The 27,158-nt window shown below is 40.7% G+C and overlaps 1 protein-coding gene and 1 further gene across 3 annotated transcripts in view; one reads left to right on the top strand and one right to left on the bottom strand.

Annotated features, from left to right (window-relative positions):
- The window catches only part of ada (adenosine deaminase), a gene marked incomplete at its 3' end in the record, with an annotated part of 35,604 nt that extends 30,071 nt beyond the window's left edge, over positions 1–5,533 (top strand). The window contains 1 exon segment of the mRNA NM_001329302.1: positions 5,505–5,533. The product of NM_001329302.1 is annotated as an adenosine deaminase (mRNA).
- Positions 1,667–26,765, bottom strand: pkig (protein kinase (cAMP-dependent, catalytic) inhibitor gamma). 2 transcript variants are annotated; one of them, XM_017488181.3, is made up of 3 exons: positions 26,582–26,765; positions 4,544–4,722; positions 1,667–2,122 (listed from the first exon to the last, which is right to left on the bottom strand). In XM_017488181.3, the coding sequence occupies exons 2-3, from the start codon at positions 4,692–4,694 to the stop codon at positions 2,043–2,045; spliced, it is 231 nt and encodes a 76-aa protein (XP_017343670.1). In that variant the 5' UTR covers positions 4,695–4,722; positions 26,582–26,765; the 3' UTR covers positions 1,667–2,042. The 2 variants fall into 2 exon arrangements, with proteins under 2 accessions (XP_017343670.1, XP_017343671.1); XM_017488182.3 differs by lacking the exon at positions 26,582–26,765 and adding an exon at positions 20,111–20,307.
- Between the last annotated feature and the right edge of the window lie 393 nt (positions 26,766–27,158).

Genomic DNA, 27,158 nt, shown 5'->3' with positions numbered 1-27,158 from the left:
AAGTTTTGTAAACTAGCTTGTTAAATTAGCTAGTTAGTTATATTTTGTTTTCATTGCTAATGTGCCTCAGCATTCATTCCAAAATATGTATTCCTCATTAACTAGCAAACCAAGTTCTAGAAGTATCCGAGTTTACTCAAATTTTCTTTGCTTATCATTTGTTATAAATGTTGACTGTTTTTTTTTTTTTTTAAACAATATGTTTGAATGCAGATACATTTTGACTTTCATACTTCTACATTTAACTGAGTAAGATTCTGACAGAGTACACATATACTTTTACTTAAAGTCCCTGTGAAGTGCCTTGAAACGTGCAGTGTTCTTCAACGTGTTTATGTCATTTCCACTGAAACAGGGAGTCAGGGTGGGACATATCAAGTGGCCCCTCCCCCTTTTTAAATAGCCAATAGCATTTAGCTTACCTCAAAGCCCGGGCTTATCCGTACTTGACAGTTAGTACCATGGAGTTTTATAATGGTGGGGGCGGGACACTTGAGATTCTAGGGCATTTGATTGATCAGAAAATCTGATGAGAAGCTGAAGTGCAGAATGATGTCATCATCCGTATTGGTGGTAGAGAGAGAGAGAGAGAGAGAGAGAGAGAGAAATTGAGACTGTAAATTTTGAATTCATATATCTTCTAAAGGCAAATGTTGTTATTGTTTTGGAGCACACAAGCTTATGGATAACCTTAAGGCTAACATATTCATACTAAAAGCCACAAAACGTTAAACTTTCCAAAAAAGGAAGAAAAAAAAACGTGTAATAATATATTTTTTAAATCATTTATGTCATTAAAACTAAACAGAAATAATGACGCACTAATGGTGGCACAGGGCATAGTGAATAGTCTTGCTGCCTGAGTGTTCCAGGGTCACCTGTTCGATCCTGAGCTCCGGTTACCGTCTGTGAGGTGTTTCACATGTTCTCCCCATGTTGGTGTGGAAATCCTCTGGGTTCTTCTGGTTCCTCCCAAAAACATGTAGGTACAGCAGGTCAAATGGGTATGCGAAATTTCCCCTATAGGTGTGAAGGAGTGTATGAATGTGTGTGCATGGTGTGCTGTGATGGATATTCTCCTGCCTTCCCATTTTAAGTGTTTTTTTTTTTTTTAATTATTTTTCAGTTTATAATAAACTAAATGTCATTATTAATCACAATGTGTCACATTTCATATCTTCATGTTCATGAAAGATTAATCCTTACTGGCTTATCTGATGCTGAGGAATAACGGGAGGATTTTTTTCCCCTCCACATAAAATGCCACAGGATCACAGAAGAGATATAAAAGTGTATTCAAGCAGGCACAGAAATAACTGCGAAAACATCAAACTATATTGAATTTTGTCTAATTAGCAAGAGCACATATTTTAATCAAGTTATTCATGGATGATTTACCATAGATAGCTATGTAGTGTGAACTCAAAACAGATAAAATTGTAATGTCATTCGCATTTATTGAGGTACATACAATATAAAGAAAAAACAAATGCAGTTTTTTGAGGGCGCAAAAAAAGCTTTGACTCGTACTATATAAATATAGTTAATAATGTTACATACACTAAAGTATATAATGTAGTACAGAAACACAAAACTATTGACCTCGGGGAATATTAGGAAGTTAATATTTTCCCAGTTTATTAAACTATGCCGGTTATCGTTTAAAAAAAAAAAAAAAAAAAAAAAAACTATCAAATTGATTCAGAATCCTCAGCACGTGTGTTATTTGGTATTTCTTTGTTTGAGATCATGAAGTTCTGAACCCAGGGTCTCATATTTTCCACATAATTCATGTTCAGAGTGGAAAAGGCATCAAAAAGTCAGTGCTCCCTCTAAGGAATGGCAGGAATAACGCAACATGGAGTGTGTTGTTGTACATGGCAAATCCGTTCTGTGTAGAGATTTCTCCAGGAGTCTGTCAAGGACGCAAGCGCGTTCAGGCACATGAAGTATGCCCGTCTCAGAGCAGCTCCTCACCGCACACAGTGTGGGGGAACGAGAGAGGAGGAGGTGCTGGTTCTCCCCTTTTAGCTGCTTCATCTTTAAGACGCTCCTTCTTTAGCTTGCTCCTGACTACTCGAGGCTTCTGCTTCGGCGGCAGGAGCCCCGGCAGCATCGGCCTCTGAAACGTACAATATAAGGAGATCTGACATCGCTCATATCGTTAAAGTAATTCTATACTGTTGTAGAGGTAATTACCTCATTTCTACACAAATTAATCACAGCCGTTATCCGTTGTTAAGTGCACTATACAAAGTTGATCTACTGCAGAAGTCTAGCCCATCCAGAGCACTTCAATGGGTTGAGGCAGCAGCACTCACTTAGGCCCGTCACGATAACTACCTTTGTTGGACGATATATCGTCCCGGAAATAACTGCGATATTGGTGTTATTTTAAGACCAGTTTATGCCGCTGTTAGAACGATAATACAATAGCATAATAATGCACCTACACTCTTTAAAAAGAGCAATGCACTTTTAATCCTTAAGAATATTCAGACATTGTAATACAATATAGTGAATTCTTTATGCTTCAGTCATTCACTGTCCGTGATTTCGTGCGTCGTTCCAGAAAAAGCGTATTCACGACGTGACTTACCGTTCTCCCTAGCGCCTCACTTAAGTTCAAGTTCGTCTTTGTGCATCCGTGTCATTGTGTGCATTAGGAAGTTGTAATATTATGCTTATGTCGTGTATAGATCTGATTAATCTCACGTGTGTATAGGATGCGTTCGGGTGAGTTAATTAACCGGCTAGTAAAGCGCTTCAGTTTACCACTGTTCAGCTTCAGCTCACGCAGATTAATCGGCTCGATCCCCGACATCATTCACTACGACTGGATTGTTCGAAACGCTAGTTCTTTCAGGATTGTTCATCTTTTAAAACATCGTCAGTGCATTGTTAATATCTTGCGTCATTTCTTCAACAGTACGTTTTAATTCAAAGCGGTGGTAGTGCTTGCTACGCATCGTAAATTCGAAACGCGCGGTTTTTGCATTCGGATGTGCGTTTTTCCTCTTAAATTCGACTGATATTCGAAGTTCGAATTTTAATTGGACAGCCCTGGAGCAGACAAGGGGATATGAGCAGCGCGGATGGCTAAAATGTCGATGGCGTTCGTTCTTATGTAAACAGACACGCGTGTAAACACAATGGGCGATATCGAGGTCAGCAAAAAAATGATCGAGGTCACGTCTGTATATCGCAAGATAAGTCGATAACGTAATTATCGTGACAGGCCTACACTCACTAATAATCTCAAGCATCACTCACAGCTTAGGTGGCAAAATTGCTTACCATAGATCGCCCCCTATATACACCGCTCCATAAAACATTACGAACACCAGCTCTAAGGGATTTTAAACTCCAGACTAACAACATATTTATTGTGGCCTATCTGCTGTATTTTCCATTTCTAGTCATTTTTAATTTGATTTATAGTTATTTCAGGGCAGCAGGTCGACACAGTGAGTAAGGTTGCTGTCGGACACTTCCAGGGTCTCCAGTGTGATCCTGAGCTCGCGATCCCTTTGGAGTCGTCTTTCACGTTCTCCTCTTGTTCTGTGGTTTCCTCTCATCTCCCAAAAACATGCCGGTAGGTGCACGGTCTACACTAAATTGCTCCGAGGTGTGAATGTGTGTGTATATAAGGTGCACTATGATGGACTGTCCCCATCCCAGGAAGCCCTGTGCCAAGCTGTCCTCGGATAGGATCTGAACCCACCGCGACCCTGACCAGAATAAAGAAGTCATTCATCAGGATGAATGAAGAAACGTTATTTCATAAACAACTCCAGCTGCTGATCGATTTATTTTTAAAAAATGCAAACGTAAGGTGCCGGCGATGGCGGTTATTTAATATACGACCGGACCGGAATAACGATAACCGCACTTCAGTTCTCGTCACCTTTTCACACTCCGTATCTGCAGGTAAATATTAACGACTGTCAGAAAGGAGTGAATATTTCCTCAGTATTTCCCTTTCTTCCTAGTTCTTTCGGTTGTGTCAAAGTGCTTCTTAGTGAAAAATTCAATGACGAACTGAACAAAAGAAAGAGTCCGGCACACGTGGGCTGCTGGGCCGCACTTCATTATTCACCGGAGTGGAAACGTTCCCACACAGAGAGGAAGCGGTTAAGGGAAGTGGGACTTGTTCCAAGCGCTGATGACAGAGCTATGCGTGATTGTGGCGACAGCATCTATTCAAGCTCTCCTTCAACTCCTTTTGTGTCTAAGACGCACTGACAAGCACATCTGACCTTAAGGGAACGGTAACATAATGTAAGAGGGAAGTGGGCTCTTAGGAGACGGGCTCAAATTGTTAGTAGTGACCGAAGGCTTTCTTCCGAGCAGCCTTTAAAATTAAAATAAATAAATAAATCGTCCTTCAATAAGTATCGGGTCATTTGATTTCTAAGTGGATTATTAACACACACCTGAGGGCCTGCAATATATAAAGACAGGAACTGCTGCAGTCAGAGGCTTGACCCTGTCCACCTGGGCTACAATACAAAGCACACTTTACACACACACACACACCAACCTCCTGCCTTCAGGTCTATCTGAGCCATGTCTTTGGTCAGTTCACTGGTGCCCACCGCTGTTCCGTCTCCCTTAATGTCCGGCACTGCGTTCCTGCGGCCCGTGCGATCACAATTAATGAAATCCGAGTATGATGACTCAACGTCCATCATCTGCCCATGACCTGTCTTCTCATTCCACCTGCAAAATATAAAGATTAAAAAAAAAAAGCGCAATGAGTACTATTTATACATACACACGTAATGCTCATTCATGCAGTTAGCTAATCAGTCCCTCCAGGATTTAGTGATTGCAGAAATGAACACAAAAATCCAGGGAAATTACTGCAGATTTTCCACAGATTTGGGCCGAGACACGTCATGTGACATCATCACAACATGCATTCAGTCAAAGCCTTCATTCGATTTATGTGTGTCGAACATGATGAGCTTTCCGGTCCTCTCGCTGAACTGCCTACCATCACAGCGTGGAGTTTTGCCAGCGAAGCTTGACGAGATCAGATTAACTCCGTTCAATTTTTCTGTTTGAAACATCCTGAGATTATACTAAACAAACACAAAACACATTGTCAGAAGGCGTAACTTTGCCATTTCAACGTGAGCATTAGAAATGTGCGAGGCTAATTAGATACAAATACAGCTCTCCTAGCTCACCAGCTACTCTGCTAATTCTTATTCCGTTCACTGTTAAAGTAATCCTTCTCGCCATCATCACACAAACGATTACACTAAAACAGCGGATATACAATTTTACTAATTTTCTGGAGCTTGAGCTGCTGTGAACAGATGGCTAATGCTGATTGGTGCTTCAGTAGCATTGCTGTCGTCTTTACCAAATATAGTCTTGCTAAAAACAAGCCAGGAAGAAGAAAATGGAAGAAGAATCGATCTATCCGAGTGCTAAATGGATACACGAGGAACTGAAATGACTAACTGGCCTTGGACACTTCGTTTCTTTAATATTTATGACAGAGGGCATTAACTTGTAAATTGGTATAATTATTGCTCCGGAGGTTCTATTTCTATACTTAATCGAGTGGCTCCTGAACTCATTTCATGGCCTAATTACAACAGGAAGTTGAAAATGTACATCTGAGACCATCTAGAGTCATGAAACAATTACCATCGTCTCGGTTTCACTGGGCGCTTTGCAAGCCTGTAAGCCAGGCAAAATGAAGGAGGTAAAACCTTAGGCAATGGACAAAAATGGTATTGGTGCTATTCATATTGGCAGAAAGCATCAAGCTGCTTTCAAAAAGTTGGGTGGGGGTGTCTTCCTGGCATATTCCCCCACCAACACACACACACACACACACACACACACACACACACACACATACATACACACACACACACAGTAGCTATTCATCTCCTGTGTGACTCCTTTTCCCAGACCGTATTTAAGTGGGCCAGGGATCCTGGCGTCCACTTCAGTGCTGTGCCAAGCTGAGGAGAGGAGACCGCGGGAACAAGACGTGAATAAAAGAGAAGAAAGGGGTGTTCCAGAGAAATCAATGAGGACAAGGAAACACGACACACAGACACACACACACACACAGCTGTAGCGCTGGGGTGTTGGCACTCACTTTACCACACACACACACACTCTCTCCTCAGCTCTCTGGTTAAGGCTAATCGCAGCTAATTGAACAACTGGTTAACTTTTTACTACACAGCCAATTTCAGAAGTATTGGCACCATTTAAAAGAAAAGGAGGTGAATTTTGTACATTGCATATGGCTGAAAATAGTAACCCCCCTCCACGAAGTAGGACATCCACTGCAAAGGACTCGTCAGCAAACGAGGTCTCATGAAATTTCTGCTGAAGAAGAGAAGCAGCTTACCTACCAAGTTCACCCAAGTGTTGTGTGTGTGTGTGTGTGTGTGTGTGTGTGTGTATACACACATTATGACTAAGCTAAGTCTTTAGATGGGGCTCCGGCAAAATAGGCACAACCAGTTGGTCAAAAAAAAAAAAAAAAAAAAAAAAACCGCCCACGATGATTCGGTGTGTGAATGTGAATCATCTGTTCAACAACAATTCGATTGCAATTATAACTCAATGGCTGGTGCCATGATTCATAAGCAATTTTGTATCCAATTCGATTAAGTAAACTGCCCTCTGATTCAGTAATTTCCTGGGAATGATGGGGTTGTGCATGTGTATGTGAGAAGACGACACAGACACGGAGAGAAAGCGAGAGAGAGGAGCAACACCTCCTGCTGCGATAAAAACCCAGCTGTCTCTGAAATATGGGGGTTTCTAACTGCGTAGCTTCTGAAAACAGCTTTCCATGTGACATGGTGGGTGTTACGTAGGCTGGATACTTGACAATATTTTGTTGCATTCAGAGCTACCAGGGCCTTTTGTCATGAAGAACATTCTTTAGCTCATGCGTCGAGCTCAAACGTCTTTATATTGATGTCTGATGCAACAGAAATTGCAGCAATGATCATTTCTATTACTCATGCAGGCCTAACATGTGCACTGTTGGATGCCATGCTGCAAGCCATCGCATTAAAGATGGTGTCACTTTGCAATCTGTTTAGAGTCACGGAACAGCTTTTAGTGTCTCGCATCACTACGGAACACATTTCTGCATATTGCTATTCGAAATGCTCTGCCTAGCAGTACACTCTGTGGACACATCCACGCTCCGTGCCAGGCAAGACTCACCTGTGGACGAGGTGTAAGATGCTTTACATGATGCTTCACACAAGATGCATCTCGTGTGATGTGAGGAGATGAGATGCGTATTTGGTTAGGATTCACACCACACGGTGCGACAATGTGACGCGGATAACCAGGCCGACAGCTGTTTTGCCTTGTTAATCATCACCAAAGATACAAAATGTTGCACAGAAACGTGCGGCGTCCACTTGAAAGGATCAGCATATACTTTGAAAGGAACACCGGTACACCTGCTCATACATGCAATTATCCAGCGAATCCTCTGGCAGCAGCATGTATACAATCATGCAGATACAAGTCAAGCGCTATAGTTAGTTGATGTCCATATCAAGCAACAGAACGGGGCAAAAATGTGATCTCAGAATCTCTCATCTAGGATTTTCTCACAGCAGTCTCTAGAGTGGTGAGAAGACAAACAAACAACAACAAAAAACATCCAGTGAGCACCAATTCTGCTGGTGGAAACGCCTTATTGACCAGACAGACCAAAGGAAACGGCCAAGTCGGTTTAAGCCAATAGGAAGACCTCAAATAACGCTCTTTACAACCACAGTGAGTAGAAAGGCATCTCAGAATGTGAAACACATTTAACCTTGAAGCAGTTGGGCTACAACAGTAGAAGACGACATTGGGTTCCACTTCCGTCAGCCAAGAACGGGAATCTGAGGCTACAGTGGGCACAGATAGATTCGCCGATAGATTCTGGGCAGTTGAAGATTGGAAAAAGACCAACAGACAACACAAAATGCTGTTTTCATAGCAAGTTTTCATTCCATGTTGAGGTTTGGACAAGGGTTAAAAAAATATATTTAAAAAATAAATAAATAAATACCATACACACTAAACTGCAAAGAGCATAGCAGGCATATTTAAAATATCGACACCATTTATATGGATTGACGTGATGTGCGTCAGCAAAGACGGCCAAGTTAAGCAATAACAACAAAACAGTCTCTTTGTACAGCCGGGATTGAGCGTGTGGTGGTCACTTATACAGCAGTGAATACAAAGAACTTCGTCTCGCACGCCAGTATGCTGCAAATATATTTTACCTAGCTCTACGCACGAGCGATTAAATCAGGGAACAAGTTTAATGAACTTGTCGGTTTATGAATACCCCTGGTTGCCCTCATCCACACTATAAATTGAATCTAATCGGAGTGTGCAGGGGTGAACAAATCATAAATCCATTAGGTAGCCCTCTGGGCAATGTCCTTTTCTAAGAAGCTATCTTAGGTAGCACCTTGTATTCGTGACTAACAAAAACTCAGCAAGTCAGTGGCCATCGTTTGGCCGTGAGCTGTGAGTTTTGTCTTCACATCGCACATAAACGATATTATTTGTGTCTGGTTACACCTTGTTATTTTTTCCATGATGTGTTTAACCGTGAGGTGACTGCAGGTTGTGATCGAGTTACAGTGGTGCTTGAAAGTTTGTGAACATTTTCGAATTTTCTATATATCTGCATTAACATGACCTAAAACTATCAAGACATAGTAGGTAAAGAGAACCCAATTAAACAAATGAGATAAAAAAATTATTATACTTGGTCATTTATTTATTAAGGAAAATGGTCCAATATTACATATCTTTGAGTGGCAAAAAGTATGTGAACCTCAAGGATGTTGAGTCTTATTAGAAATTAGAGTCAGTTGTTTTCAGTCAATAGGATGACACAGGTGTGAGTGAGCACCATGTTTTATTGAAAGAACAGGGCTCTATCAAAGTCCGATCTTCACGACACACGTTTCTGGAAGTGTATCATGGCATGAACAAAGGAGATTTCTGAGGACCTCAGAAAAAGAGTTGTTGATGCTCATCAGGCTGAAAAATGTTACAAAACTATCTCCAAGGAGTTTGGACTCCACCAATCCACAGTCAGACAGATTGTGTGCAAAATGGAGGAAATGCAAGACCATTGTTACCTTCCTCAAGTGTGGAGACCAACAAAGATCACTCCGAGATCAGGACGTGTAATAGTCCACGAGGTCACGAAGGAACCAGGGTAACTTCTAAGCAGCTAAAGGCGTCTCTCACGTTGGCTAATGTTAATGTTCAGCATCAGGAGAACACTGGACAACAATGGTGTGCATGGCAGGGTTGCGAGGAGATAGCCACTGCTCTCCAAAAAGAACATCGCTGCCCATTTGCAGTTTGCTAAAGAGCATGTGGACAAGACAGAAGGCTAATGAAAAAAATGTTTTGTGGAGAGATGAGACCGAAATAGAACTTTTTGGTTTAAATGACAAGGGTCCAGAGAAAGGAAAACACTGCATTCTGGTATAAAAACTTTTTCTTTGAAACATGCTGGTGGTAGTATCATGGTCTGGGCCTGTTTTGCAGCATCTGGGCCAGGACGACTCACCATCACTGACGGAACAATGAATTCAGATTTACACCAGTGAATTCTAAAGGAAAATGTCAGGACATCTGACTGTGAACTGAATCTCAGGAGAGAGTGTAATATTGTATCCTGACTATATCATAATGTATCACTGGATTACCTCAATAAAATAATGACCAAGTATAATAATTTCTCATTTGTTTAATTGGGTTCTCTTTATCTACTTTTAGGACTCTTAGGACTGTGCATTCTAATTAATCCCACTAGTAAAAACTGATGTGTGTCGTGCAGCAGGTGGTGCGATTCAGATCTTCAAAAAGATGTATTTTAAGTGGATGAAGGCCAAAAAGCATCCCTATAACCCCCAACATAAATGAATAGGAATACCGTATTAACAGTCCTGGTATGGGGTATTTTATTACAGTTGAGATGAGAAATAAAAGATGAAGCATAAGTATTTCCGGTCTCCATTGAATACCTTTACCTAAACACAACACAGAAAGAAAGACGGTAATTTAATATACTATATGAAGATAACGCATGTTTATGAAGGACTGTGCTAAAGACAAGGCTAATACTCTGACCACGGAAAATTGTAGGATTTAGCGGTACCAATTTAGTAGTTCTGAAAGCAAAACGCTGCGGTTCAGAGTAGGTCAGTGAGAAAGTGCAGCAGTGGCCAATGGGGAATGCCAGTGGAAAGCTGAAATGTCATGTGCAGTGCAAACTTCCCTGACCTATTCAAAAATGCCAAGCTTCCCCCCAAAAAAGAAAAGATATTACAATCCATCCAGTTTTAGGACCACGTGTAAAACATGTGGCCTCTTCGCTGAGGTTCTCGGCAGGACAAGACATGCTATTTGACTTTAAAATGTCTGATGCAAATGGAATCAATGGCATGCAAATGCATTAATATTCGAAAGTAGGCATCGTCTGGATACGCATCAAAAAGGCTATAAGTACAAGGGTCCCTTTAAGAGTCTCCGCACAAAAGAATTCCCAGTTGGCCCGTTTGTTTTTCAGAAAAATAAAAGAATGCTTGTTACACCGTGACCCTCTTCCTGGGAAAGCCATATATTGCAGTACTTATGTTGTTTTGCATTTCGCTGTTAGCTGCTTATTCTTTATGTTCGTCACTATCCAAACAAGATACAGCATTGCCGTTCGCATGTTAAACGTCTTATAGTATGTTTACTGAATTCCTAGGCATGAACACACAAGCTCCCAAAATAAAGCCGTGTCTTTATCCGAGGATCAGGGGGCAGGAATAGAGTTGTTTTGTTTGGCTCCACTACCTGACATTCAACTCCTTTGTACATGCTCACCAGATTTCAGCCTGAAGTTGTACACCATCTCTCACGCATCCCACTTGAAATGAAATGGAGCAAATTAAAGCGAGTTGGCCACAGCTGCAAGAAATGGCACAGGTGTTAACGATATTACCAGAGGGAGCGTTGCACAGCTGATACTGGTGACCAGGGAGTTAGGCGTTCCATCTTGAGACCGAGGATAGTACAAACACATAATGATTCTTATTAATGCAGAGTGCGCTGCAACTTCCAGACTTGCAGAAGGCCTGAGATGTTATCGAGAGAGGGGAAATTAATCAGCCGTTTTAAACATTTGGATACATGGAGAGCATGTCTAAACAGTCTGGACACGTCCAGTGAGTGTGGGATGTATGGCCCACTCGGAGCAATCACTTATCTCCATAAAAGGCCAAATGAGATGGCTCATCATCAGGCAGTTCCCTGAGGCATGGCTCGGTCCAAAGTCAACAGGCGAATTCTCTTTTTCGTTTACAGGGAATAAAGAGTCAAGATCAGGGACTGAAGGCTGTAATCCAATGTTCTCTTTTCACTGTGCATTCCTGATTAGACTGAAGATAAGTATGTGGGCTTGCTCGGAAAAAAAGGACTTACTCCGCCCGTGCTCATGAAACGTGCACTTCCTCTATGAAATGGATGTAATGGACTGAAAGAGCTTATGCCAGAGATGCTTTGATTCATAACCAAGTGCTCATTCTTCGCTTAATCAGTGTTTTCAGTAGAAACACATTAGCCTACGATTGCGACTTTGTGCGACTTACAGTTTACAGCCATAGTCCAAGTAGAGCTGCAATAACTAATCGATAATAATCGACCATGAAAATCGTTGTCAACAAAATGCCGTGGAGAAGACTATAACCTGTAATCGGTGCAAAGTGGAGCTTGTGTAACACAGAAGCACGACGGTGATACGTGAGCACAAAACATGTTTATGTCCAAAATGCTCTACTGCTCAAGGGCCTGGGGAAACTGGTGCGACTTGCGTAAAAGATTATATATATATATATATAAAATTGGACAAACGGCTGTGTTTCAATATTGTATTCCCCCCCCCCCCCCCCCCCCCCGATCATTAATATTATTCCAATCAATCTAAAAAAAATAATCGGCAGATTAATCGATTATGAAAATAATCGTTAGTTGCAGCCCTAAGTCCAAGCAAGTCTGGGAGACTCTTGTTATTACTTGTGAGATTTAAATACCAAAAAGACGTCACAAAATGTCTACATAGTGTCTGTACTATATGCGCACTTAACTTGACAGTTCTCCCAAAGTATGCATCAACATGCATCCAGGAATATCACACAAGTGTTACACTTAACCGCTTCCCCTTTGGCTTACTCAATTATAAAGTAGTTTCCATTTAGTATTTCAAGTAGTTATCAGTGACTGCTAGCTACCATATATAAATCATTATTGAGGAGGAGGAAATGGTTTCTTTTACTTAATGAAAAAACTGGATTAGAAGGATGGCTCTCTTGGTCAATTTGGAGTTTCCAGGGACTTGACATGTATTGAATCCCAAAGACAAGAAAGCTGACTCAGAAGACAGAGGCCTCAGATCTCAGTAAATTGTACCAGGATGTCCACAGATTCAGACTGAAAGGTTCCTCTGTCCAACTCTCATATTCTGTGGAAAAATATAAATATTCTGTCACAACGGTGTCACAAATTTAGACACCACTTACATGGTCACACTCCCTAGTCATTTACCGAGGGCAAATCAGAGTGAAACCGATGCCCTCACTGCACGTACGTGAACAAAACAAAGAGCAGAACACACCCCGTTGTGCGAGGGATGTGTACGACTGAAAATGCATTTGGAAAGATTTTCTATTTGTTGGCCATAAATATGGCAACAGAAAAAGATAAGCAAACCTTTTCCAAATGTGTAGAGAAATCATAAAAAAAAAAAAAAAAAAATCACCCAAGCACAGAGAACATGGAGGCAGTGCTCAATAAATTACAAGGTAATTCTATAAATAATTCACTTTTTGTGTATGCATCATCTGTTTATTTTCTCGCTTTTTTTTTTTTTGGTCCAAATATCCAGAACGTAGCCTATTTCTGCAGTGCTACAGTCAGTTTGCACCAGTTTAGTAGCTCACGTCTATAAAACGTTTAATAAAGCGTCTCCTGCATCCAGAAGCGCACTGCATGTTTGGTTCCCTTGATGCACTTCCAACGGTACGGGGTAGAACTGCTTTCGCAGTGCAATTAAACCACTAAAGTTCTCTTGGAACTGGAATGAGACCAGCTTGTTGAAATGCTCTCGGAGAGCCTGTTTTGGTGTTCTCGCCCTCCTGAACAAACTCCACCAAGCGGGGAAAATGCACCAGGGCTCCATTCAAACAAACTGCAAAATGCTGCATTATGTGAATGCGCCCGTATTATACAATTAGTACAGCTCAGGAGAGAATGTAAGCTGCCATGCTTTTATTGGGCCATGAGAAAATGAATAGATGGGGGTAAATTCGTGCTGCAGTCCCACTGGGCCTTTTGGGGCCCTTTTCTACATAATGACTACACATCATCTGGAGTTTAGCACAACATATGATGGGGTTTATTTAAGAAGCCCCCTCCCCAAGTTCCCCCTATAGAGTCCATGTTGTTGCATTCTACGCTTTTCTTCATGACATGATAATCCATGATGAAGCACATTTATACCGTTGATCTAACCGTTATATAGATAACCTATAATGCAACCTCTAAACGTGAAATCCCCCCTTGAACAGAAAATCCAGGCTCTCTATAGACTCCAGGTCTATTTTTAGCAAGAGTGGTTCCAGACCCACATTACTGGGTGAGAAGGCTCAATTTATCAAAAGCTGCCCGAAGACACATCCCTCGTCACTGTAGGAACCAAGAAGCCATTTTGATCTGCCACCGCAGTCACTCTATGCTCTATTACAAAAATGCACAATGCTGGAAGAAAAATGCTGGGTTGACCGGGTGAAAATCCTCATGGCACTTCCCATTAGTCTAGAACAACCATTTCAGTTTACCCCAGGCACTTGAAAAAAACAAATGAAAAAGGGTGGGCGTTCACAAAAAGCACCAGCTCATTTTGAACCGTCTCAGGCTGTAAAAATGCCAACAAATATGTACACTAGGAAAATGTTAAGACAGAAAAGAAGAGAATGTGCGAGAGAGCTTGATAAAAGGTTCCCAATTGGTGGTTCATCAACAAAGAGTTGAGCTAGGAGAGCTGCTTCTAATCAAGTTAAAAGGACAGAGGTTTGATGGACGGAATATAAACGCACAAGCGCTAGCTGAGGCCTCTTCGCTCTTTCGTCAACTAGAAATCACTTTCAGCTTCCAACATCTGGTGCTTTAAGAACGCTAGTCTGCTTGTGCTTCTTTGGACAAACTAGCATTGTTGTTCAGCACTGGCGTTTCTTTTAAGACGCAAACGAAGCACACTTGTGACCCGTCGATATCCTTCCTCTTTTTTTTGACCGACCACTCCAGATGGCTAAATGCAATTCTCAGGCTTGGCATTAGGAAAGCCTCACGTGACGTTCAAGCAGTAGCGAGTTAAAATCTTTCACGCTTCTGTAAATGCCAGTCCTATTAATGTCTCTTAACAGGCTTTTCAAAAGAAATTCTTTATCAGAGCTTGCAGAAATTTTACAACCAACAACAATTAACCAAAAGTACTGTTTAGTACTGTTTATAAAAAATTTTTACAAAAAAAAAATACAGCCTGTGGTACAGTCATTTATGATGACTAATTTTCTAACACACACCAAACTCAAGGATTTCTTCCTGTTCTTCTCTGAATAGCTAGGGAGTACAATGATAGTGCGTGATGGAGCTGAGAGGGAAGACAAGGACATCGACTGCCAGGCTCGTGGTCATGCGTCGATCATGATGGGATTACTAAGGTTTTGCCTACACACGACTCGCCTTCATTCATGGTCCTTTAAAGTGCTCCAAAAGGTCCACTTAATACAACCAATCCTGTACAAATATCATGTTACTTAAGCTTAATGATCGCTCAGGGTTTTTTAAACTGAGCCAAAGTTGTTGAACTATAGCTCGTTTTCCTTTTCAGTGGACTGAGAAACACCGGACGTACAACTCCGTTTTCCGTTCTATTCCCGCTGGTTAATGGTGGCAATCAAAAACAAAGCCAACCCAACAAACTTTGCTCTGCGAAATTACCGAGAGAGATCCTCAGCACGAGGAGTTCATTGCGAACAGCACACGGCAGCTACTAACGCTAATCCTAGCTGAGTGAAAATAATCAGCTCTTACCCAGTGTATTGAAGATTAGCTAGGATCAGTCCTACACAACGAGGGATTCAGACACAACAAAACGTACTCTACTTACAGACACGTGAGACAAAAAACTAAACCTGCTCTTCTTTCCCGCAACCTTACTCGAGTCAAGGCAGCGAATGTAGCTAGCTATGGCACTTCATTTAAAATCTAGCTAACGTTAAGAACTAGTCTAGCGAACATGCACGTATTTGCTTTTCATGGCCACTATTTAAACCAGAGAAACGTAAACAGTGCTAAACAAATGTTTCAAGATGCCCCAAATGCTTAATACTAAGAAGGTAATACTGGTATCAGTATTAGTATCGAGGAGTACCAAAAAGAAAAAAGAAGAAACAACGTATTTAATCAGTCTGGGGAAAAAAAATTCGTATTGATTTATAGTTATTTTAATATCAAAGACTTAACTGTGGAATTTACCTTCCTTTATGCTCGGACTTAATACAGAATAAAAACCGTGATCCCTCGAAATTGTTGGGGTGACTTTACCTGAAACGACACACAGATTAGCCTTTTAGCTCATAAGGCCAGTGACGCAGCAGGACAGAAGTGCTACGTCACACAACAAAGTGTCAACCATTTAAAAAGCAGGAGATCAAGGCCTATGACGGCCGCCCTTTTACTAACGCGCAAGCTCATAGTTCACACAGGAAAGCCGAGCCCATTAGACCTTTAACTATCAGATCAACTATTAAATAATAATGAGGATGCTACAGAGAGCATGAGCCTTGTGGAAACACTTCTCATGCTTCACCTGATCCCAGGCCCACAACGCCACCATTTTATTAATGATGATTCCATTCCACCTAAAATCATTACGTACGTGATTATGAGGCGCGGTACGGTACATGTCCGCCTCAAAAAACAGAAAAGGCGTTGTCCGAAAGCTCAACCACTACATCCGCGAACAACAACAACAACAACAACTTTAAAGCGAACTCATTCAAAAGGCCATTAGGAATACATTAGGAAGACACTTTTCTCTCCGAACTGTTGCGCAAAAAAAAAAAAAAAAAAAAAAAAAAAAAAAAAAAAAAAAGCCTGTTGGAGTTATATCATCAAACAAAACATTTCCATCAAAGATGCATAGATAAAATGGACAAAACCGCAAAAGGGAGTTTCAGACTGCTGATCAGTTTGAGGTCAATCTGATGTTTACAAATCACTGACGCAGTGATTTAGAGCTAAAAGCTTAATCAGTTGCACTCGGTTTGAGAGTGGAGCCGTCTCAACCGGCTACCAGCTAATGAGAGAAGAGAAGAGAAGGTCTGGGCTGACAGTTGGAGATCTTCCCATGAGTCAGCAAGTCATGAACAGATGACTGCACAAAGGAATGGTTTACTAACCAACCCCAACATTATTCCTGATTCACTCGACATAATCCGACCTCTTCTATTACTGTGACTGTTATAATTCTGGAGCAAGCTGACTACTCTCTGACAGCAGACATCAGCCTCTTTCCTTTTTTTATTTTTTTTTATTTTTTTACACAAACTGTTCCCATAAAAAAAAAGCCAGTTAGCTGATGTTCCTAGTAAAAAGCTGTAATACCTAGTAATAGCTGATTGAATATGTCCCTTATTATTTTCAAAAGTTTCTTTAAACAATTCCACAGATAGAAAAAAAAAAAAAAGTTTCTTTTGCAGCCTCCCACACACTTGGGGTAATGAGTTGTAAAAATATAATTCAGGAAAATGACAGTTTCAACTGCTCATGAAACATCATGATGCATGGAATGTATTTTGCAATGTCACCGAGAGAAATTCATACACTTTTCCTTTTACAATAAAAGATTAGTGCGCTTGGCGAGTTAAGAGAGCTCCTTTAATATCAAAGTATTACTGAGTTATTACGATTAAAAACTATTCAAAACAAAATGCATGCAGTGCACAATAAATCCCACATCACTCTAAAGCTGGGTTTACACTACAATTTTTGTCTGATTTCACTCTCATAGACCCAAAAAAAATTGTAAAAAAAAAAAAAAAAAAAAAAGACGCACATCGTACAAATTCTTTGGTTAGGAAGGGATGGAAGGGATATCATACTCGTTCTCCTCAGTCAACCACAGCAATACTAGCCAATCATGAGCATCTGTGAGTTCATGTATGCGGAAGAGGGTAGATAGTTCCCTCGGTGTGTTACGTTGCCCTGTGATGCAGCAGGAGCAGCAGGTCAAAAGATGCATTTGGATGGCTTTACACATCTCTGAGGAAGCATGTGTTAGCCTTCACCCTGCCTGGTTGGTAGTCTATGATGGAGGAGAGCTGGCTGGTGGGTAGGAATTAGCCAAGAGCAAATTATGAAGGAAACAAAAGAAAATGTTCATTAAACTGTGAAAGTATGAGCACTGTTACAGCGCTTGTCTAAAAGCCACTAATAGGAGGATGGCGTAGGATGACAAAACTCACTGGGCTACAAATACAGCGGTGGCGCGGACGAAATGTAAACAAAACACGCCTAATGGACGGAAAAAAAAACAAAAAAAACAAGCTCACTTTGAAAGATGTTTCTGTTTACGAGAGCCCAGATCACGTTGAATTACACTTTGTTATTGACAAACAGAACGTAGGAATTTTCTTAAATATCACAGGTCTATCGTTAGAAGATCTTCATCGTATAGTCAGACGTGGAGACTGATGAAACCGCACCGTGTAAAACGCAGCTTACCAGACAAAGGCAGAGGCTAGGTCTGTGTGTTTGTTTAATGCAGTTCTGTTGGGACAGCCATAAATATTTAAAAATCCCTGGACTTCATCATAGCCACAAAGAGAAACAGAGTCTGGCACGATAGGACTTTTCAGCTCATGCTTTAACAGGAAGCAGGTGGCCCATCTGTCCACACTGTTTGTGTGGCTGTCGTGAAACTGCTGCGTGCGAGACAGGGATAGGGAGGAAAAACAGGAGGAGCACAACCATCGAGCAGGCAGTAAGTATGGAGAATGAGCCCCAGTGCAATTATGGATAAATCAATAAAGCCAGAAACTCACAGAAGCCACTTCTAGTCAATGATTAAGACATATTTACTCTTTTGCACACTAGGTTTCTAAGACCGATATTTTACAGGGTTCATATAGTACATCGGGAGGACAAATTGAAAATTCATTAGTAAGCCCACCAGACCATGCCAGAGCGCCAACGTGCTTGTCAAATCCCATATTATGCTTGCCCAGAAGTTTAATTAACTATAAAATAAAAATAAAATGAAGAGCTAATTGTGTTCACGAACACCCACTATGAAAAATGAACGAGTTCTTGAAACCCTGGGAGGCTTTATGACTTCATGTAGCCATCATCTTTATCCTTTCCGAATAATGCTTCATACCCAGAGATATTATGTTTTCGCCAAATGTCGCTGATGAGCTTTGGGGTGTTCTCTCGTCAGCATAACATTATTTAAGTCTTCATTTTCATTCAGTGAAATGTTTTTAAGAATGATGGTTTTTCTTTTCATTGCTGTTCTGTCTGGCATCCGTTCAAGCTAATTAACCAGTGCGGATAGGATTTAAGAGATTTTTTTTTTTTTTTTTTTTTTTTTTTTTTAAGTGAACATTGCAGCCAAAAATGCTCGATTTTGCTGCAGATTTTTATTTATTTATTTATTTTGCAGTTTTGCTGCAGTTTGTTGCGTTTTCTTTTTGCAGAAAACTACTTGACTTGGCAAAATTGCAATTGCAAGGAATTTGTTCTGCACGGTCTTTCGCAGTGATGTTTGTTGGTAAATGAGACCTTTTAGCTGTACTTGTATTCAACGCACATGACTCGACGAGGGCTTTGGCTCATGCGACACATTTTGGCCCAAATCTTCAGAACAACTGCGGTAATTTTGAGAAATTGAAAGCTTCTCAGAACATTGCAGAGTTTGCTTGATTTTGCGTTCATTTCTGCGATCGCAAAACCATGAAATCCTTGAGAGACTAGAAAATAGTTCCTAATAACGGCTAGACCGTGTCCTCGGTTTGCGTACATACTGCAGCAGGTGCGAGATTCATAAGGGGGTTTGCATCACTGAGAAAACAAAAATGGACGTGTTCTCTTGGGCAAGTCAACAGGTAGAAGAGTTTTTGAAAGAACGGCATGGTTCAGCAGATAGCATTGCCAGCTCACAGCTTCAGGGCCCCCAGTTGCATGTTCTTCCAATGTCTGTATGGGTTTCCTCCCACCTCCCAAAAACATACCAGTATTGCGGTTCTATTGATACTAACTTGCCCCTAGGTGTGAACGCATGTGTAAATTTGTGTATACACGATGCCCTGTAATGGACTGGCGTCCCATCCATTGTGTATTCCCGCCTCACATCCAAAGTCTCCGGATAGACTGGAACGCTGATCAGGATAGCATCATTGTTGAAGACGAATAAAAAAAATAAAAATAAAAAATAAATGGATGATTCCCGTCTCCCCAGGCTGCTGATTTGTCCATCTCTATTCACAAAATGTAACAGTGGATTTCAAAATGTTGAGTCTGAGGCTCAGTAACTATGGAAAACCACTGTAATACACAAGGAAGATGACTGTAGTCAAGGCTACGCCTTTCTAAACTACTACGACTAGACTACGATCTGCCTTCCACCAACTGATTCCCCATTCCTGAGTGAACACTTCAGATGAAGGACAGTGATCAGGGATGTGTAACGTACATAGTCGAGCTATACAGCTACTGTACAGTACAGATAGCTGGTGAAATGACACTAAAATGATTCAGAAAACATTTCAACAGGCACAACATATAAAAACACCTCATCTATATCCTGCCCGATAACCTGTAAACATTATCCATTAATGTCAACGTGATGTTGGACAGCTGTACATGTGTCAACAGCACCTGCCACGGATCGGTCCACTCCTTCCCTCCACTTTCTTGCTTACAGCATCAGTGTCCATCGCCAATCAACGACATTGGCTCAGATTTCACTACTTACCAGACTCATTTTAAATGCGGATCACATAATAGGCCGGATGATATCCGAGATCCGATCCGGGACGAAAGAAAATCCGCAGAAGGAAGAAAACGCAGATTGGCTTTAACGCTCCGTATGGTTGAGCTCTCGCCGGTCTTTTTCTCGCTCTCTTTCTTTGCCGTCTGAGCACTGAGCGTATCCCACACAGCTGCAGCTACAGCTCTCTTCTCCTCCTCTCCCACTGATCATGGAGGAAGTGGGCGTAAAGTGACTATGATCACATACATACATGCAGTGGTGCTGGTCATACTCAAATTATTGTACTTACCATATGCAAAGAGACAACGCTGAACAATGCTCCGATAGTTTTAGTCTCGGAGAACGCCAAAGGGATATTTCTACTCTATGTGCACGACCAAGATTCAATAAAAGTTAAGAGATCACGTATTTAATCGCAATTTATTTCACCAGAGCAACTGTCAACGAGGCTGTAAATCATTGACGTGAAATGGTAAAATTGTCCAGCTAAACGCATCAGCTAAGCGAGTAAACCTTAGTGAATTATAATGCGATAACCACGAGTAGATCGCTCAGCACTCAGCCTACACTTTAATAAAAGATCAAATAAACAAACACACTACAGCTTACGCTTCATTTGATGAAGGAAGGCTTAATGAGTCTTTCCAAAGCTCAACCCTTTTACATATTTCTGAACTAGAACTGAGAAAGCAAGAAATAAGATCAGAGGTCTTAACGCTAGACTCGGTGAGACCAGGAAGCGCCTACATTCACAAGAAGAGGCCTCTTGACTACGCCTTTACACCACAGAGTCGTGATGCCCAAAGAGGGCAGAAGTAATTTACTTTTAATGAGGTGACAGTTTAGAGGAATAGTGGATGATGCGGCTCTTAGCAACACAAAAAAACTCTAACTTTATGGAAATAAGAAATGAAAATCTATTAATGAGGGTTGAGGAAACACTGTCTGAGGTACACTCCGTCCCTTGTGTTCAAGAGACTTTTCCTTTGGGTGCATGGAAAAATCGATGCATGGTAAGTGTATAACGCACATCAGAGAGTCTGTGGCAGAGCTTCCGAGACAGGACATGGACAGTTTGGTAAATTGCTTGCGCTGCTACACCGACTAAGCCTCTGAATTAAGAGCAGGAAACTGTGTGGCCTTCCAGGACTACAACTGATCACCCTGGTTTCTTTTGTTTTACAGCCGCTGTAATTTGTCAGGCATGAACTAGAAAAAGACTTCCACAAAAAGACAAAAAAAACAAAAAACAACAACAACAAAAAAAAAACACATTAGCATTTCATGTCTAAACATAACGTGCCTCACGGTGGAGTGAATGCGGTCATGTCAAAGGCGTCAAATTACTCACCTGTTAGCTCAACGCACAGTTACCTCGTAGGTTAAACAGCTCAAGGGGAAATAAAAGACACTAGACAGTCTCCGGTAATATCTTATAATGTGTGATGGGAGGACAGAACACTATGGCTACATAAAGTCATTCTCTCCTGGAAATACATACATCCATCCATCTTCTGTGCTGCTGTGTTTTCTGAACCTATCCCACAGGACAATTTAGAGATATACGATACACTTTATTATGATTCTCCACAAGGGGGCGCTTTTACTCACTTAGCACCACGTTTTTGCATGAATCCCTCTTGAACCGCTGAAATAAACCTACGTGAGCGAATACAAATAAAAACGTCGGCCCTGACAAATTGCACGTATATGAAGCAAAGGTCCTACAGCTATTGCGATACAACACTTTCAACGCGATTTTTTTTATATTTTATATAACACGGTTAGCGTGGCCTAACTGTAAAAGGATCCGCCAAGCTTCTTTCTTTCTGCATGTATCACTTTTGAGCAATTTGCCTAAACGCAGCATAACTGGTTCATTCTCATTACAACGTTACCGTTAAAGGCAGAACTTCTATATTTAAAAAAAAGAACAGGCTTCCGGACCTGCGTACGCCGGTATGCATAAAAGCAGCTTCGTCAGAGTGACGCTTCACATCAATGACACGGTGTCCTTGTGTCCGTGAACCGTCTTTATATCCTGATTGCCATTACTGAAATAGATGCTCGGAGATAGAATGTGTGTCTGTGAATGTCCTGGGCTCTGTAATCAGCAACCATCAACACAATCAGGAAATGTCTCTGCAAGAAGACAGTCTATTATGTGTGTTAATTCCTTGACACACGCACAGACAACTGATACAGCCTGAAAGCACAGTGCTCGTGTTAATGTGAAGTACGATCATCCCTGAAGTATTGATGTTTATCTTCAGGAAGCAACTCTAGAGAAAGCTGAGTGCGCTGGAGAGACCTGGACATCCTTGAAGATCTTGAACACCGATATAAAGTTTGCACAACCGCTTTAAATGCAACACATTAGATGTTCACAGGCACTCAGCCGTGACTTGCGTTTGCTTTGATGTAGGTCACCAATGCTGGATTTTGGATCCAGTGAACCATTCGCCCTACAAACTACCTCTGAAAATTCTATCTGATCTGCAGAGGCTATTGCAGAGTTTCTTGATCAGGAATTTGGTGTGGAACAAAAGACGGCATGTGCTCTGGAACTTTCTGAATCGGGTTGCCAAAAGGAGGGAGGGGATCGCTGATGTCACACTGATGTCCGTCATTGATGGCAACAAGCTTAATCAAGCCTGACTTCTTGTTGCCTTGTTGCCTGACAGATGGTAATAATCAGTGTTCAGAATCACTTTCTGAAAGGTGGTCTAATGGAAGAAACACAGTCTGGTAGGATATTGAAGTTCTTTAAAGTGGACCTATTGTGGTTTTTAAAATATTACCGTTCATGTAGTGTGTTCTAGAGCCGTTTGTGAATGTAAAAACATCTGCATAATTTCAAAAGTCAAAAGCGCATGACAAACAGGGTCATTGACTCCCAAAAGAACGAAGCGATTCTGAACAGCTGAAACGAGCCGTTAGTGATTCCAGACTTTACTTCCTGTACTGGCCTATGTAATTTGATAACAAAAAGCCCCGCCTCTGGTTTTCATCGGCTGCTCGCGAACAGACGGAGCTGAAACTCGTTATGGTAGTGGGCATTTCCTTTTTGAGACACAACAGACTGGGATGACCAATCAGAGAATCAGCTCTCTGAAAGGAGGAGTTTAGAACGAATCATTGAACGAGTCGTTTATGACAACGGGGGGACAAGGTAACGCAGCAATTTAAATTATGAGCACATTAAAGTGTTTTTTGACCTTGTATGCATGTAAATCTATCGTATGAGACTTAAAAAATTAGGCACATTTCAAAACTATAATAGGTGTGCTTTTAAAAATAATAATAAAAAAACTGTAATTGATAAGCGAAAGCTGAAGCAAACCCAGTTCAAAATTAGACTCAGATCCCCAAAACCGCTAAAATTTGATTCATGTTGGTTACATATTATTCTGTGGAGCATAAGTTGTGTGCGCTCATGGTTATACATATTATACATATAAGTTAATGATCGCAATATTCTTTGATGCTATACTTTCTGAATTTGATGTAATCAGTCATGCTCGGCTGAATTCTGCTCACACGCTTTATATTAGTATACATTTACACATCCTATACATCAGAGCTATTCAAACCTGTAGGACAGCCACATCTTGGAAACATACAAGAACATAAAACACACAAAACCCAATACATACACTTAGCAGCCACACACCCTACAAGACCAGGCAATGTTTTTACAATCTTCAAAAAAAAATATTTAAAACTATTTTTTTATTTAAAAAAAAAAAAAAAAAAAAGACTATCTAAAAAAAAAATAAATAAATTTTAAAAATTTTAAAAATCGCAGTATGCACCCGGCTTTATTCCCCATTCTGATGTTTAATCTGAACATTACGTAAAGCTCTTGACCTGTATCTGCATGATGTTATGCATCGTCCTGCTACCACATGATTGGATAATTGCATGACTGAGCTGGGGTACAGGTATTCCTATTAAAATGCCCAAGAAGTGTATATTTGGCACAAATCAGACAAATCGGATGACCTTCTCTTCACAATAACTAATGTCGAACGTGTGTTCTACATGAAGGCGACCATGTTTTCTTATCTTTTGGTTACTTTTCTTGTCTTAGTTGGTTCCGTTGGTTGTTTTTTCAGTTAAAGCAGATTTTGCATTTTCAGCACCTGATACCAGAGATGTCTGCATGGCTGTGTACACGCTCCTCTATTCACAGCCCAACAGCCTGTGTTCATGCCGTAATTTTCCTGTTTTTTTCCTACATGGAAAATCCATGCAAAATCCATTTTGCATATCCCATCCCTCCCCTCCCTTCCCACCAGCAAATCATCTATGCCCCCCAAAGGAGATCCACCCACAGTTTGAACACCACTGCTGTACATCTTGCAAATATGAAGTAGGAACATTTCTCTCCTCATAAAAGAAGAACAGTTCTCCAGTTATTTAAAAAAAAAAAGTGTACATACTTCCTTACTGTTCCTATTGCTCATATCGTAGCTTATGTTGTTTAATTATGCAAGTACAGTATTACTTGTATTACAAGAATGTCACTTATTACAGTGTAGATGTGTTAGTCGTGTTGTGTTTGATTTTAACCAGCTGATGCTGGAACTGCAGTGGACCATAAAGTTCTCTTGAATCCTGTTTTAAAGCCACCAAGCAAACATTGCAGACATTTAAAGCTTACACAAGAAGTAACATGCAAATAGACATTTTGTTTGGTCAGTGTTGCCAATTTAGTGACTTTAGACTTTTTAGTTACTATATTTTGTAAATAAAAGAAAAATGAATGAATAAAATAAAAATGTTTGGCTTTTTGAAGAGATGTTAATGACTGCCCTCTATTCAATACAGCTCTCCAGCATGGTTCCCAGCAACCAGCCGCTGACCACCACTGCTCGACGACCAATCACTCATCACCATTCTTAGCCCACCCACACACTGTTTTAAACTCACTTGGATATACAGTATGACCCCGAATCCTTGGGGGATATTTTAATAGAGCGATTAAAATAAAGTTACATGAATGTGGTCTTTCTCTCTAAAATTTTTACTGTACTCACCCTTCTTCTTTTACGTTGGACAAAGTGATGATTAACGTCCCAGGTGGGACCGCACGAGATTTCATCCCGTTACTCAGAACGCCGTGCAACTTAAATGATGAATGTTTACTGTATTCCTGGAATTTTCTTTTTTTTTTTTCCCCTCTCAGTCAACCACGGTTAAATGAAACCACGGTAACCGAAACAGCGGATACTGGGGTCTTACTGTAATCAATAAAAGTGCATTATTCCATCTACAACCATTTTCTTAGTGTCTGCTTACTTGCACTGCTTTATTTTGTCTGAATGCTTAATAGAAATCGATAGAAGTTATTAGTATTTTGTAAATATGCAAATAGTTTGTGTACGGTGCTGTGACCGAAGACCACGTCTTATGAGCACGAAGTTATAATAATCTATCTTCTATTCGGATAACGCTCTATTCAGTATTCAGGGTGTCGTCAGAAAATCTTATTCATGCAGCGTGTTTTGATATGCAAATGAAAATCCGGGCGATTCAACTGACATGCAAATTAGCCAGTGACGTCATCCGGTGACTTCTAACGCCTTCTCGCGCGTGCATTAACTACTTTCCCCTGAAAAGCCCTGCCAACAGTGTTTTGATGCTCTCCTCATTCGTTATGCATGATACATTCTACCTTAGTATGTCTTTTCAGCCATTTTTTTAATTGATCACAAATGTAGAGAAAATCAGATTAACACGTTTGTTTGTTTGTTTGTTTGGGGTCACGTGGCGTTAGTAGCCTGTAAACACAATATTACGTCACTCCGCCAGTGCTACAGCGTTAAACATGACTGTTTTGGACATAATCTGTGTGTGTGTGTTCATTTTACAGAACAAAACAATTTCTTATTTTTGGGCGCAAGGTCAACCAACTTTCAAGAGTTCAGAAGTTACAATGCCCAGGGCTGTGGTCGCTAAAACAGTCTAAAACATATTAAAAATACATTCAAACTGCATTATTCGACGGATGTTTGCATAACATTCCTCCGAAAGTAGCTATTATTACATGACTACTATGCAGCACGGTATTTAACCGCCCTGTGCTAAACATCCCAAATACTATCCCACTTTCCTGTATACATGCACTACCTCTGGTCTAACATAATGCCTCTCGGTCCCTATGTAGTGCCCTATATATCCAGTAGGAAGCCATTTGGGATTCAACCACACGCCACTTCACAAAGCATCAAACGACAGCCCTTCTTTCCCTCACAGACCACCTTAAAAACAGCCCGCTTTGTCTGTTCTTTAAAACACCAAAGAATAATAATTTTAATTAAAAAAAAAAAAAAGAAATAGCGTTTACTTTAAACGTTTTGAAGGAAATATTCGTTCATTTATCCCTAATCCTTTGTGTGTGTGTGTGTGTGAAGCTCAAACCAGAGTGAAGACGCCAACACGACTAACCTTCATTCGGATTAATTTCCTCCACTTGTTCCCACGCAGCTGGACCGTGTCTTCTCTTAGCTATATTTCGGCTTTCCTTCCAGTCATTTTGAAATTATTTCGACTTGCAAGTTCTGTGACGAAGAGACAGCAGCGTCGTCAAGCCCGGGGTTTCTTTGACAACCCCATTGAAGCAGTGGGCGGGGTTACATCTCAAACAGCTGTTTGCAAAATGGAGTTTTAGCTGACAGCCAATGGCACATCGCCTCAGATCCCTGGATCCAATCAGAGGGGGTTATTTTGGCGTTGTTTCCGTCTGTTCACGTGCCAAACAGGCTATACCCTGAAGCAAATATATATATATATATATATATATATATATATATATATATATATATATATATATATATATATATATATGAAACAATGTACAGGTCATTGAACCACAATTCGTTTAAATAATTTACATGATAGAGTTCAATTCTTGTCCCAGGACCTCTGTTTTCCTCTTCAGAGCGAACTCTATCTAACTCTATCTATCTAACTCTATCTAACACACAAGCTCATGATAAACAAATTGATTAAGCGGATCAGCTGT

This window comes from Ictalurus punctatus, chromosome 15, assembly GCF_001660625.3.
Source record: "Ictalurus punctatus breed USDA103 chromosome 15, Coco_2.0, whole genome shotgun sequence".
Taxonomy (NCBI): domain Eukaryota; kingdom Metazoa; phylum Chordata; class Actinopteri; order Siluriformes; family Ictaluridae; genus Ictalurus; species Ictalurus punctatus.
Note: the sequence above shows the minus strand (reverse complement) of the source record. Positions and strands in the feature narration are given on the sequence as shown.

Excerpts from the sequence above, each read along its gene's own strand:
- pkig (XM_017488181.3), bottom strand. The coding sequence starts at position 4,694 with ATGATGGACGTTGAGTCATCATACTCGGATTTCATTAATTGTGATCGC. Across the intron at positions 2,123-4,543 it reads GATAGACCTGAAGGCAGGAG|AGGCCGATGCTGCCGGGGCT; the intron begins GTTGGTGTGTGT and ends TGTACGTTTCAG.